The sequence below is a fragment of the Dromiciops gliroides genome, chromosome 3, assembly GCF_019393635.1.
Source record: "Dromiciops gliroides isolate mDroGli1 chromosome 3, mDroGli1.pri, whole genome shotgun sequence".
Lineage (NCBI taxonomy): Eukaryota > Metazoa > Chordata > Mammalia > Microbiotheria > Microbiotheriidae > Dromiciops > Dromiciops gliroides.
Genome location: NC_057863.1, coordinates 457,311,388 through 457,325,958, shown reverse-complemented (window position 1 = coordinate 457,325,958; position 14,571 = coordinate 457,311,388). Strand labels below are relative to the sequence as shown.

The following is a 14,571-nucleotide window of genomic DNA, read 5'->3' as shown; positions in this document are numbered from 1 at the left end:
CTGATGCTGGATTTGAACTCAGGTCCTCCTGAATCCAAGGCCAGTGCTCTATCCACTGCGCCACCTAGCTGCCCCCTGGATGTTTTTTATGGATCTCCCCCAAAACAAACTATCCCCTCCCAAAGATTCCCCAGCTTACTCCCTGGAGATCCAAGGAGTAAGTAGTTTCTATTTAGAGTTAAGTGGCTTCTACACTTAAGGACAGTCTTATTTTGTTAAAGGTTCATTTACATTAAGTAGTTAAGTAGTTTCTATACTTAAATCAAGAGCAGTCTCATAGTTCCCTTTGGTCTGTTACCCCATATAAACTTTGTCATCAGTCCCCATCCTTGGGTATTTCTAGCATTCTTGCTTTGAGATACTCCGAGTTATACCCCCTCTGCTCTGATTAAAGACCTTATCTGTCCTACTGACTGTTTCATTAATTTTCAGGTTGACACTCTGGGCTTCCTGAAACTGCTCTCTTGTCTTGGAATGCTGTTGCTTGGTGGGCACTCTTCCTCTTAGTTTAGTGTAGGTTTTGAAGAGCTTCTGAACTCTCCTTGAGACCACGTGCTGTCTCTGAGACAAAATGGGTCTGGGGCTTTTCTCCTGCTTGTGCTAACTGCTTCGTGGTCAATTCTTTACTGGCATACATGACATTAATTAATAATAAATGCTTACTGTCAGAATAGGTGCAATAGCGATTAACATATAAATAGCAATTAATTTATAAAATACAGTTGTAGCAATAATTTTAAAACATGCACTGTGAGAAAATGGGTAGTTGTCCCCTCTCAATGTGGATATAACTTTTAGTCATACTCCTCCTGACCTGTTTGTAGGACAAAAGTCTCAGATCCCCTCCTCCCCCTCAGGTTAACAAAATCACATGGTTCAAGGAGCCCTGGTCTCAATAAGGTCCACTCCTGAGGTATGCCCATACAAGGAAGAGGGGTGAGAATACTGTGTTCAGATTAGCTAGTTTTTTGCATGTAGATTGTAACCCTTGAGTAATCAGACCAGTGATGACAAAGGGGAGGGTCCATGTGTGTTAGGGACTAAGATATAAAACAGGGCCTGTGAGCCCCCTTTCAGGGCACCCACTAGCTGCAAACTAGGGTGCCTCCTTCTCATGAGAAGGAAATAAAGAGCCTTTGTCACATCCCTGTGGAGTTCCTGAGAATTATTGAGAAGAGGATGGTTTTTTCCCTCACATGCACTTACATTTTTTCCCCTTTTACCCGAGTCTCCTTATACAAAATGATTAATATGGAAATTTTTACATAACTGCACATCTATAACCTATATCTGATTGCTTACCACCTCATGGAGGAGGGAATAGAGAGAGGAAGGGATAGAATTTGGAACTCAAAATTTTCAATAAAACTTTTTTGAAATTTTTTAGAAAAATCCTCCATGCCCCGATCAAGTATTGACCTCGGAATCAAAAATACTCATCTTCATGAATTCAAATTCCACCTCAGACACTTTATTAGCTATGCAACTCTGGGCAAGTCACTTAACCCTATTTGCCTCAGTTCCTCATCTGTAACATGAGCTGGAGAAAGAAATGGCAAACCAGTCCAGCATCTTTGCCAAGAACCACCCCCCTCAACCCCCCCAAAAGAGTCAAACTCAACTGAAATGACTGAACAACCACATCCTCCCACCCCTGCCTCTCTTGTTTAAATGGTCAGGGCAGGAGGAAGAATTCTCTGGCTCTCGGAATTAGTCTCTGATTTGGGAAGAACCACCTCTAGATCAATATATGATCTGACCAAGAATCCCCTATAAGAAACTATAAGGTTTTTGAGGATGATGACTCTGTGTGTGTGTGTGTGTGTGTGTGTGTGTGTGTGTGTGTGTGTTCTTATCCTCACCCCTCATTTCATTTAGCATGGAGTTGGCACTATATGTATTGAAGTGAGCTGAAGAAGACTAGAGTTTCTTGAGATAAACTTCACAATTCCTCCAGGAAAATAAGAAATAAAATTGATTTTCACAAATGCATTCATACACCTCATCCGGGACAGGACATGGAGACCTATGCAAATTGCTTATTATAAATGGAGTAAAAAAAAAAAGCAAGCATTCTGAACAAATTTAGACTAAAAATCTGTTATGTTTACAATATCCAACTTTGTAAGTCCTTGAATTAAACCAAGTTGCCCATGTAGAGTCTCTTAGCTACACTAAGAATGTATGAAAAAAAGTAATTTTTAAGTTTAATTAAAAAAAAACAACTCCAATTCACAACAAACAGAGCCATTTCACAAGGAAAAAAAGAAGAAAATGCTTGGAATAAACGCAGTCCATAGGATCATAGATTTATAGCTGGAAGAAACCTCAGAGGCCATTGAATATAACACCCTCATTTTAAAATTAAGGAAACTGAGCCTCACAGTAAAGTGTCCTTACCCAGAGTCCCACAGAATATGAATGCCAAGGTATGTCAGAAGCTGCCTCATTCATCATCTGAAAGCCATTTTTTAAAAAATGCTTAACATGGGCAAACATCACCAAAAACACTTCATGAACCAATTCACTTTCCACTTTGCCAATAAAGAATAAATTATGACAAAATACAAATACTACTCACCCTTTACAGACACCATGTAAAAAGTGCCATGGAAGAAAGTAGCCAAACTTCACTCATTCCTGGGAAAAAGGAATAGCAGATCACCCAAACCAAAGCCATTATTCTGAACTTCTTTGAAGTTTACTTATTCCTTTACATCCTCCAGTCCAGATACTTACTGTTGTAATTTAATAGCCTGTAATTAATCTTCCCCCATTGTGCAAGGAGTTTAGTACCTGGCTCATTCTTCATCTCTATTCAAACTTTCACCCTCATAGTTGGGCATTTCACTACACACACCAATACCCTGGCCTCCTAGTTCAATCTTCTTAAATCTCATGACCTATGTGTATGTATATAGCTCCTCACCACCTCAGGCATGCTCAACAGAGTTCAATCCTTAGACTTTACTATCACCCCCAACTGTGCCACCTCCGTGATCTTGGACTATAAAATGTTTTATGCCAATCTCTTGTCCTTCCATCTCTCACTTTACCTCAACCCTCCTAAACCTATGATTTGTCTTCATTGGGTCCTTCAGTTCCTCTAAATCCTTCCTGTTTCCCTAGTCTCAATGGCCTCACTTTTCAACTTTCGCAGTCTTGGCCTTAACTGTTGAACTGAATGTGCCTTAACCTTTGAATCCCTTTCCCTTATCTCACTAGCATTCATACCCTGACAGTCATAAACCCCACTATTTACCTTCTTTGCCCCTACTCTGAGTTGTAGAAAGACACTGGAGAAGTAAAGATTAGGTCCACTACAAATTCATAGTATCTTTCTCAACTGGGCCCTCGCTACTGTATGGAAATTATTTCATTTTTCCTTCAGTCACTAAAACTCCTGGTAGGGCAGGGGGTCCATAAGTAACCTTTTTTTTTGGGGGGGGGTCATGAACCACTTTGGCAACCTGGTGAGACCTACACACCCTTTTTCTGAAAAAAAACATTTTTAAATGCATAAAATAAAGTACACAGGATTACAAAGGAAACCAGTTGTATTGAAATATAGCTATCAATATATCTGTTTAAAGGTTCAGAGGCCCCAGGTTAATAATGCTTAATATAGAGGATATTCAAAGCCATTTAAAAACTTTCTTCAAACTTTAAGTGTTATGTTATCAGTCTGCTTACTGGGAAGCTGATAAAAGACACAGGAGGGGGGCAGCTAGGTGGCTTAGTGGATAAAGCAACAACCCTGGATTCAGGAGGACCTGAGTTCAAATCCAGCCTCAGACACTTGACACTTACTAGCTGTGTGACCCTGGGCAAATCACTTAACCCTCATTGCCCTGCCAAAAAAAAAAAACAAAAACCAAACAAAAACACCCCCCCCCAAAAAAAGACACAATGAAACTAAATAATGATTCTACCTGGGAATATCTGAATATTCAATTTATCTCAGATTCTTCTATGGGAAGAGTGGATAGTAATTGAGAGCAATAGAGAGGTAGTAATCTTTGTAAAAATACCATTGTTTTCCTTCCCTTTAAAAGGGAATCCCCTGTCTCAGCCCTAACAGAAAAACAGTTGAACTAATACATTGTGGATAGAGCAGTGAATTCACCCACCTATTCTAGGAAACAATTTGAAATTTTTTAAAAAGTTACTAAAATGTCTATATTCTTTAACCAAAGATCTCATCATTAAGCATATGGGTTAACAAGGCCAAAATTATATTCATTCATTCATTCTCTCTCTCTCTCTCTCTCTCTCTCTCTCTCTCTCTCTCTCTCTCTCTCTCTATATATATATATATATATATATATATATATATATATGTTATTTGTACACATCTGTATGTGGTTTCCTCCATTAGACAGAGCTCCTTGAGAATGGGGACTAATATTTGCCATTCTTGTATCCCTAGTACAGTCTCTGACACCCAGTACATGCTTAATAAATGCTTGATGACTTGACACACACTACAATATTCACAGCAGCACTTTTTTAAGTAAAAAAAAAATTGAAAATAAAATAGATGTCAACTGATTGGGAAATGGCTAAACAAACTGTAGTATATGAATGTGATGAGATATTACTGCACTGTTAAAAGCATGCCCCAACAGCTACGACAATACAAACTGAAAGACCAAAAAATGTTTTAATTATAATGGCCAAGAAACTTGGTTTTTACTTGAGAAAATGTGCCTCCCTCTCTTCTTTGCAGAAGGAGATACCTGTGAGGATCTTCTGTAGATTGTGTTCTGCCAAGTTTTTTAGTCTGGGCATTCTAAATGGATTTTATATATTTTTATCTGGGCCTTGTTTCTTTTAAAACTGTTTAAGTCCTGATAAAACCTGGTTCTATTATCCTCACAGGTATCTTCCTCCCTTCCACAATAAATTAGGAAGGTTCTTGAAGAAAATATCTAAATGTTCTATAATAAGCTTTTCTGTAGCTACTTACTTTGTCTAGGTGGAAAAAAATCAAATGTTTTCAAGGCTGACAGAATGAAATAGAGATATGCTAGAAGAAAGAACAATTCTACATACATTTCTGCCACGGGAAAGTAAAAGGTGATAATGATAGACATCTATTCTGCAATTTGACCACACATATACTGAAAAGTAGATGCAGAGCATTTGGGGGGAGAGGGTTGGGAGTGGAAAATGGGGCTTCCTCATTTGATATTGCTTTTTGCTTTGATAAACTGAGAAGGTTGGGTGTTATTATTCCTTCCCCCTCCTATTCTGACTTGCTTAGAAGATATCTACCCTCACCACTTTCCTGACTCCCCCCCCCCAACACACACACACACACACACACACACACACACACACACACACACACTCCCAAGTTAACACATTTTTTTAAGGTTTAGAGGCTCAAAAAAAATCTTTTTTTTTTTCCTGTTCTAATTGAAAGATCCAATGCAAGTAAGGCTTATCAAACTTAGAGAAGTTACAGGAAGACTTAGATACTAACATTTTGCTGGTAGAATTATGAATTGGTCCAACTATTCTAGAAAACAATTTGGAATGATGTATGAAAAGTCACTCAAGCATTCATACCTTTTGACCCCAAAACCCTATTCTTGGCACATACTCCAGACATCAAAGACAAAAAGAAAAATCCTACATGTAACAAAATATTCAGAGAACAGTACTATTTTGCAGTAGCAAAGAACTAGGAAAAAAACGTAAGTGCTCAATGATTGGAGAATAGCTTAAAAATTATGGTAACAATATAATGATATTATTGCACCATAAGAAACAACAAATATGAAGAATTCAGAGAAACATTTAAAAATTGCACTTGGGGCGGGGAAATGACCTGACAGGACTCTGGAAAAGGAGCCTATTGCTTTATGTATCTTCGAAGAGGTACTTTGACTGTAAGTTGTAGCCTCTACATCTGTTGAAATATTGCCTAGATATATTTGTCTTATGAACCTGAGCTTTGTTCATTTACCACCTGTCTTCTCTGCATGTGTGTATGTGTGCATGAGATATTTAACTTTTAAAACTAAGGTCCTAATGCTAAGTAACTTCTTGATTGAGTTACTTCCCGTTTTGAAGAACATCAATTTGCATGTGTGTGAGCTAAAATGTCCCCCAAATGATCAAATGTATATTTAAATTCTGTATGCTTGATACACGTACACTATTGTGTTGAAAGAAAATCTGTAGAATCTGTTTGTTGGGTACAATTTTCCAAGATGCACTATTGCCAAATCTTGATGACCCCAAGTTTGTGACACTTAGAATGTGTGAAATAAACATATAGACATGAGAGGTCTCAATAAGTCACCCTTGGCACATTTCCTTTTAAGCAGATGACCTCACCTCCTAGTTATCTGAGAAAGCTGATAGGCCGTAGCAACAAAGGTCTGGACCCAGCAATACAAACAGATGGAGTTAACTTCAATTGTGAGTTTCTTCACGTATCCATCAAACCCCTTCTATACCTTCCTAACTTCCAGTCTCTGAGGTGGAGATGGTCCCCCCTCCTTGACAAAGCTATCCCCTCTACTTAAATATGCAATCAATCTTATCTCCTCCACCTTTTTCCAGGCACCTTCCCAATTAATCTCTCCTTCCCCTCTTCTCTCTTTAGTCTTCAATCTTTATTTCCTCCCATCACTGGTCTGAAATATGCTTAAACATCCCTCATTCTTTTAAATTTTATTTATTTTTTATTTACAAAATAAAACAAGCTTTTCCATAGCATAGTAGAATAAAAAAAAATGGTTGCACATGAAATTGTAAATCTATTATGTACAACTTCCTATCTCTTTTAAACATAGAATAAATTTATCATGCAAGTTTCTTTTCTCCTTCCCCCCCTCCCATTCTTAAAAATAAAATAAAACTGTCTTTTTACCTTGCCACCCCCTCAATCTAACTCCCTGTATCCCTGAGCTCTTTTATGACCAAACACGGAGTCATCTATCCTCTGACAATTCCTCACTACCCAATCACTTTTCCATCTCTTGCCATTTAACTTCTGACTTCTGCCTTTCTACAGAAACTGCTCCCTCAAAGGTTACTGACAATTTTTTAAACTGCTAAATGCAGCGGTCTTTTATCTGCCCTAATTCAACTAGACCCCTCCACAGCTTTTGACATTGTTAACCTTCCCCTGCCTCCTGGATATGTTTTCCTGTCTTGGTTTCTCTGTCACCACTCTCTCCTTTTTTTAGTATCCTTTTTCTAGACTTCCTTTTCCCAACATTTAAATATCTCCTAAGGCTCTGTGCAGAGAGCTTGATTCTCTATAATCTCTCTGGCTGATCTCCGACTAATTACCAGGGATCAAAGATTGTTCCTATGCAAAAACCCCCAAATCTATATCTCCAGTCCTAATGACTCTCCCGAACTCCAAGCCAGCATTACCAACTTTCTCTTACACAACTGAAACTCAATATTCTAAAGAACTTGTCATTTTTCTCTCCTAAACCCATCTCTTCCAAATTTCCTTATTTCTGTTGAGAGTAACACTATCTTCCTAGCAGAGTCATTATTGCTTATTCCCCTCTACAGGCCTTCCCCCTCCCCCAGTCCAATCAGCTGAAGTCCTTTTAAGGTTTCTTCATATCAGGCTCATATCCATCCCTCTTTTCTCTCCACTCAGTGATTACCACCCTAGTGCCAAACCTTTTTGTATCCAGACTACTCTTATGTGCTCCTAATTGTTCTCCCTGTTTCCTACCTTTTCCCTCTCACCATCTATGAACCAGAGGGCTATCAAAATAATCTTCCATAGGCATAGTGCATTCCCTCGCTTAAAATCCCTGAGTGGCCCCTTATGGGCTCTAGGGTAAAATACAAACTTCTCAGCCCAACATTTAAGGCCTTTCTCATTTTCACTCTAACCTGCCTTTCCAGCCCCATTTCATGTTATTCTCTTTCATATATGCTGCATATTCCAGCCAAGCTGAACTTCTAGAGGATTCCTGAATTTGACATCCCATCTCTTAAACCCCTATATTCTCCTGAATCTGGAACTAATGATCTTCCCTTCACCTCTAAGAATGCTCACCTTCCTTCAAGACTCAGCATTGACATTGACTCTATGAAGCTTCTTGATTTGGCCAATTGTTGGTACTTGCTCTTTCTTTATAACACATTATATTTACCTAGCTTTGTAATCAATGCATTTCCCTACCCCACCCTTAGTAGAAAGTAGACTCCTGGGGTGGCTAGGTGGCGCAGTGGATTAAGTACTGGCCCTGGATTCAGGAATACCTGAGTTCAAATCTGGCCTGACACTTGACGCTTACCAGCTGCGTGACCCTGGGCAGGTCACTTAACCCCATTGCCCCGCAAAAAAAAAAAAAAAAAGTAGGCTCCTAGCTGAAAACTATTTCATTTTTGCTTTTGTATCTCTGGTACCTTCCACACAGTAGATGCTCAATAGATATTTGGTGCTGTCATCTCTGTTCCCTCTTTCTTCATCTGTAAAAGGAGGGGCTTGGAGTAGATTGTCTTTTATAGATCAACCACCCTGTAATTTATGAATCCATAAAGTCTACCTGCATATGGACAGTAACAAAAGATTACCCATACTAGCCCTTTTTTTGGGTACTTGCTCTTTTCTCCCTTATTCCCCATATTATTCTAGAAATCTCCTGGCTTCCTACAAGTCCGAACTAAAATCCTGCCCTCTTCCAGGACTTCCCAGACTCCTTCCCTCTAATGATTATCTTGAACTTATAATATATTAGCATATTTATAAAATTCATACATGTATATCTGCATATATGTAATGTATATATACACACTGTTTATATATAGCTGTTTTCGTGTAATCTCTCTTGTTAGATTTTGAGATGCTTGAGAGCAGGGACTGTCTTTTGCCTTTCTTTGTATCCCCAAGGCTTAGAAAAGTGCCAAGCACATAGTAGGCACTTAATGAAAATTGACCAAGAGCCCCATCCCGACCCATCCTGTCCCATCCCTCATCCTCTCTGGTTAAGCTCCAAATGTTGCTTCCCTCAGTTTCTTTCAGCACAGTTTTCCACAACTCCCCTTGGAGATTAGTCTATAGGAAAACTCTTTTTAAAAAATAAGTTTGTGCCTATTACCTTCACTATCTTTGCTGAATTCCCATAAAGACATGAGTTTATCATAGTTATGATGTCTGTATTTAGGATGCACACCTGAGTGCTAGGGCCACTTAAGGAAGTATTTTTGGAAAATAGCAAAAGTACATCATTTGCCCCTATGTTCCGTATCACCTTTGGAACCCCATGAGCTTCACTGATTAGGGACACTGTGCTACATTCTGGTCATGGTATGCTTACTTTGTGTCATTGTACAGTTCCCCTGCGGTCAATCTACAGGCAGGGGCTCCAGTTGCTTTTGAAATCAGATGGTTACCTTCCATAGGAGATATTTAGCACTGAACCTGGGACTGTTACTACTAGCATAACTAGAGGCAAGGGCCAGTATGTCAGAGAGTTCTGGACTAAGGGTCAGGTAGCCTGGTGTTCAAATTCCCTTTTTTGACATTAATTAGAAAAACAGGAGCCACCTAAGTATTTTCAACCTGTTTTCCTAGATAAAATGGGTACCCATAGTATCTACTTCAAAAGTTGTCATAACTCAAATGAGAATACACATAAAGCCTCAGGCAACTCTTTAAGATCATAAACGACAGAATGGTTACGATGTGTTGGTGTAAGGAATTTCTACACAGGGAATTGCATATGTAAGTATGTGGCAAAAGAAGCCCACAATAGGGGTGGGGGCAAGGCTGAGGAAGTTCATAATTTTTTTTAATGGCACATATACAATATTTACTTTGGAAAATATAATAGGCTTTAAAAAGACAACACATTTTATTGAGTTAAACTTATCAATTGGCAGCCTCAAACTTCAGAACTTTCCTCTTATAACATTTTGTAGTTAACTTCTTTAAATGCTTCCTAGATGCAAGTGACAACAATGCAATAGTTCCTGCCCAAAGGAGCCTACATTCTCCTGGGTGAGGTGATCCAACATTCATGGAGGTAAGTGATATGTGCAAAGTAATTTCATGACATGAAAGCTTCTTAGAGGATGCAGCTATATTGAGCCATCCATGGGGTACAGCAGATAAAACATTAAGTCTGAACTCTAGAAGATCCAAATTCAGTCTGGCCTCAGACACTTCCTAGCTGTGTGGCCCTGGGCAAGTCGCTTTACCTCTGTCTGCCTCAGTTTCCTCAAATGGACATAATAACAACACCTAAGTTCCAAGGTTGTAGTGAGAATCAAATGAGATAATCTATGCAAGGTGTTTAGTGATTGGCATATAGCATACACTTAATAAAATGCTTTTATTTTTGATCCCCTAGCAGGTGGTACCTGAGCCGTGTTTTGAAGAAGACTAGGGATTCTATGAGGTGGAGGCATGGGAGGAATTCTTTTCTGTCTGTCAAATAGGATGTGGGAAGTGGCAGGGTAGGTTAACAGATAGAGACCCTGAAGCACCAGCCCACTTCAAATTACTTACCTTTCTAAAAGGAGGAGAGGGGGAAAAAAAGAAAAAAAGGTTGAATCAAGGAGTTACATTTGTCAAAGGATTTACAGATCCTTCTCCAGGATCTGCTAATCTGAGATCATTTATTTAAACAAAATGACAATGTTGACACATCAGATTACAAGACACCAATTGCATCATGAAGCTGGAAAATTGCCTGGTAAATTATGAAAATTTTGACCTGGCAGCCCTTCCATCATTCCTTCAAACATGTTAGATGGAGTCTTGCTGACCAGAAGCCCTTAGTAGGTAAGAGAAAGGGCAGGGTTGATATGACAAATGTTTAGTGAACACCTACTATGTGTGGAAGAGCCTTGGTATAGAGAATCAACAACTGGCCTCTATGTTAGGAAGATCAAGTAACTTGGGTTCAAGCACTGCCAGACATATGATTGGTCTGACCATGGACAAGTCAATTAACCTCAATCTTCCCAAGTACCTCCCTAAAAACTAGAAGTTGTAAAATAGTCATCCATCTGCACCAATGAAGAAGGCATTTTCTCACTGATAGTCCCTTATAGGATTCCTTACAATTTCTCAGCATCTTCACCTAATCTCTCTTTCTTTCCTTTAGTCACTTCAAATTTATCCCTTTAGAGGTACCACTGTTTTCACTCCCTCCAGTACTTTTCAGCATTTTGTTCTGGCTAACATTCCCTGTATGACTTGTATCTTCTAGAGACAGGTTGAAGTCTCAAAAAACAAACTTTCCCTTGATCCTTCTGCACCAAATAGCTATCTTCTCAATTCTTTCCCCCATTTCTTAGAAATACTTGAAAAAGTTTTCAACCTCATTCACTCACCACTCACTTTCTCCTCAATGTCTTGCAGTTGGGCTTCTGCACCCCAACACTAATAAAACTACTCTCTCAAAGGTAACCAGTAGACCCTCCTGTCGGATTAGTCAGCTTTTTTAAAGCACCTACTATGTGCCAGTCAATGTGCTAAGCACTGGGGATACAAAGAAAGGAAACAAACAAAATTCAGTCCCTGCAGTCAAGGAGTTCACAGTCTAAAGGGTGGTGGAGAGAGTCAACATGCAAATGATTATGTACAAATAAGATATATACAGGATAAATTGGGGGTAAATTCCTAGGGAAGGCATTAGGATTAAGGAGGACTGAGAAAGGCTTCTTCCAGAAAGGAGGACTTTAGCTGAGGCTTGAAGGAAGGCCAGGAAGATAGTAAGCAGAGATGTAGAGGGAGAGCAATCCACATGTGAAAGGCAGCTGTGAAATCCCTGTTGAGAAATGAAGTCTCTTTTGTGTGTGGGAAAAGCAAGGAGGCCAGTACCATTGGAAAGCAGAATGTATGGAGGGAACTAAGGTGTAATAAGATTAGAATAATAGGAAGGTGCCAGGTAATGAAGGCCTTTGAAAGGCCTTTTATACTTGATTCTGGAAATTTAATGAAGCTATTGGTGTTTACTGAATGGGGATGGGAGGAGGGAGTAATATGGTCTGAACTTCGCTTTGGGAAGATCAATCTGACTGCTGAGTTGAGGATAGAATGGAGAGAGGCATGGAAACCAACTAGGAGGCTAATGCACCGATACAGGCATAAGGTGAAGAGGGACTGCACCAGGGAAGTATTAGAGGAGAAAAGGGATGTGTTACTAAGGTAGAAACAACAGGACCTGACCACTGATTGGATAAGGAGGGTGAGTGTGAGGAGTTGAGGATGACCCAGGTTGTAAGCTTGGGTGACTCGGAGGATGGGAGTACCCTCAACACTAATATAAGTTAGGAAGGTGGAAGGGGCTGAGGGGTAAAGATAATGAATTCAGCTTTGCACATACTGAATTTAATATGTCTATGGGACATCTAGTTTGATATCTCTAAAAGGCCGCTAGAGATGCAAGACTGGAGGCTGGGAGAGAGTTAAGACTGGAAAAGTAGATATGAGTCATCTGTCTAGAGATGAAATTGAAACAATGGGAACTAATGAGATCACCAAGTGACACAGTATGGAAGGAGAAGAGAGAAGCGCCTAGGACAGAGCCTTGGGGGATGCTTTCTGTCAGCAGGAGTGACACAAATATCTGCTCAGTTTCCTTTGATAGAGCTTTACCTTCCTCTCCATGACTCCTTGGATGGACGTTCCCCAAGGTAAGGTCTTAGGCTCTTTTCTTCCTCTATCCCTTCTCCCCACACCTTCCATCCCTACCCCCACTCTCCTCTTTCTCCCAGAGTTTCAACTACCATTTCTATGCAAATGGTTCACTTATTGATCTCTTTGGCTTCCAGACCCAAACTTCTTATTGCCTAACATATTCAAACCAAACACATTCAAAGGAGAGTTTATTTTGTCTTCCAAGTCGGCTTCTCCTTATCCTTTCACTATTTTTTTTTTCAATCACATCACTGTTTCCCCAGTCTGAAAGGTTGGCGTTATCTTTGATCCTTTTCTTTAACCTTTGGTAACCAGTTATTAATCTCTCTTATGCATAGACTTAGTCATGCCACTCCTTGATTCAAAAATTTTCATCGACTCCCTATTGCTTATTAAGTAAAGTTTAAACTCTAATGTCTGGTATTCAACGCAGTCCTTGAACCAGACTACCTTTTCTTCTACACACACATTACACTGTGGCCAGACTTCTCTAACTGGTTGCTGAAATGGGTTGTATATGAAGGCCAAACCTCAGTAAAACTCTGTTTTGTTTTGCTTATTTGTTGTTGTTTTTTTTGTCATAAGAAACTGTAACCATAATCTCATCAAGAATTCATTTTATCATAACTTTTCCCCTTTACCATACATTCCTTAAGGAAATAGCAGAAGTGGAGAGCTGATGGGTGGAGAACATCCACCTTTAATCCTTAATACACCTTTTGCCAGTTCAGAAAAAGAAAGTAAAAGCAGAAATATGGTAATTCACGTTGGTAAGGAAGGGATGGGAAATGAGCTGCTGATTAGTCACTACCTTCAAATTGCCATGGAGTGCAGCAGTTCACAGCCAACATTTTTGCTTTAAACTCCTAGCCCTTACCCCACCAAAGATGTCCCCCTCAAGTAAATTAAGAAGCCAAAATGATCAGCCATGTTGCCAAAATTTCAGGTTTGCCAGCCCAGTGTTTTCATCAAAGTACAATCTCGGGACTCCTAGATTTCTCTGAAGTCGTATTACTCCAAAGCAACTCTATTGAACTCTTTGGCATGCCTTGAAGAGAGCAGACAAGGGTCCGACAAATTGAAGTGTGTTTAGAATTGTGGGAATGTCTCACTAGTCACTTTATAGGCAAGCCAACCAAGACGAACAACCCCAGAATACTTTGCGCAAGGGGGAAAAAACCTGGCTAAAATGGGAGCGGGCAGGGTATAATAGGTAGCAAGACTGCCCGGGGGAAGAAAAAAACATACTAGGGATGATAGAACAATAAGCAAGAGAAACCAAGGGCTTCCGGCTCCTACCTCCACTTCTGCGCCCGACCCCACCCCGAAACCGCACCTGGGTTCCTCTCCCGTACCCACCTGTGCCCTACTTCCCTAACCACAAGGGCAAACGTTTTTAATCAACACTCGGGCTTCCTCCTTCCTTAAACTCCCCTGGGGTACTGGGTTCTCGAAAATCCCGCCCAAAGTCACCTAGCTAAAAAGCTGAGAGAGAGCGAAGCCCCCCACCCTGGCATGTCCATCCACTCCTATCAGAAGCAACACCTAGCAGCTGCAACCTTCCCCAGTTCCAGCTCGGTGAAGCTCCGAGATAGATGTTCAGGGTTACCTGTGAAGCCAGGGGACACCAATTCCGCTAAGCACCATATGACCAGGAAGAACAACCAAGAGAGGTGAGGGTGGTCCCTAGGTGGGATCGCCAGGTACGTCCCCATCCTCACTCGCTGGAGCAACTGCCCAGCAAGACACTCAGGGAAGCTCCAACACCCACACCTCGAGTACACCCACCAGCGTTTTCAGCTTTTCCCTCTGAGCTTTGGCCCCACCCCTGCCTTGCAACCTTCGGCCAATCAAATTCTCCTCCTCTACATTGCGGGAGGGTGGGGTGGGGAGGAGAAAGAAGCGGAGTGTGGCTGCCTAATAGGGATAGT

The 14,571-nt window shown here is 40.3% G+C and overlaps 1 protein-coding gene across 1 annotated transcript in view; it reads right to left on the bottom strand.

The window, feature by feature from the left end:
• Positions 1-14,355, bottom strand: part of LY75 (lymphocyte antigen 75) — a 139,777-nt gene extending 125,422 nt beyond the window's left edge. The window contains exon 1 of the mRNA XM_043994952.1: positions 14,250-14,355. Within this exon, the coding sequence (XP_043850887.1) occupies positions 14,250-14,355 (106 nt within the window). The remainder of the gene's footprint in view (positions 1-14,249) is intronic.
• Between the last annotated feature and the right edge of the window lie 216 nt (positions 14,356-14,571).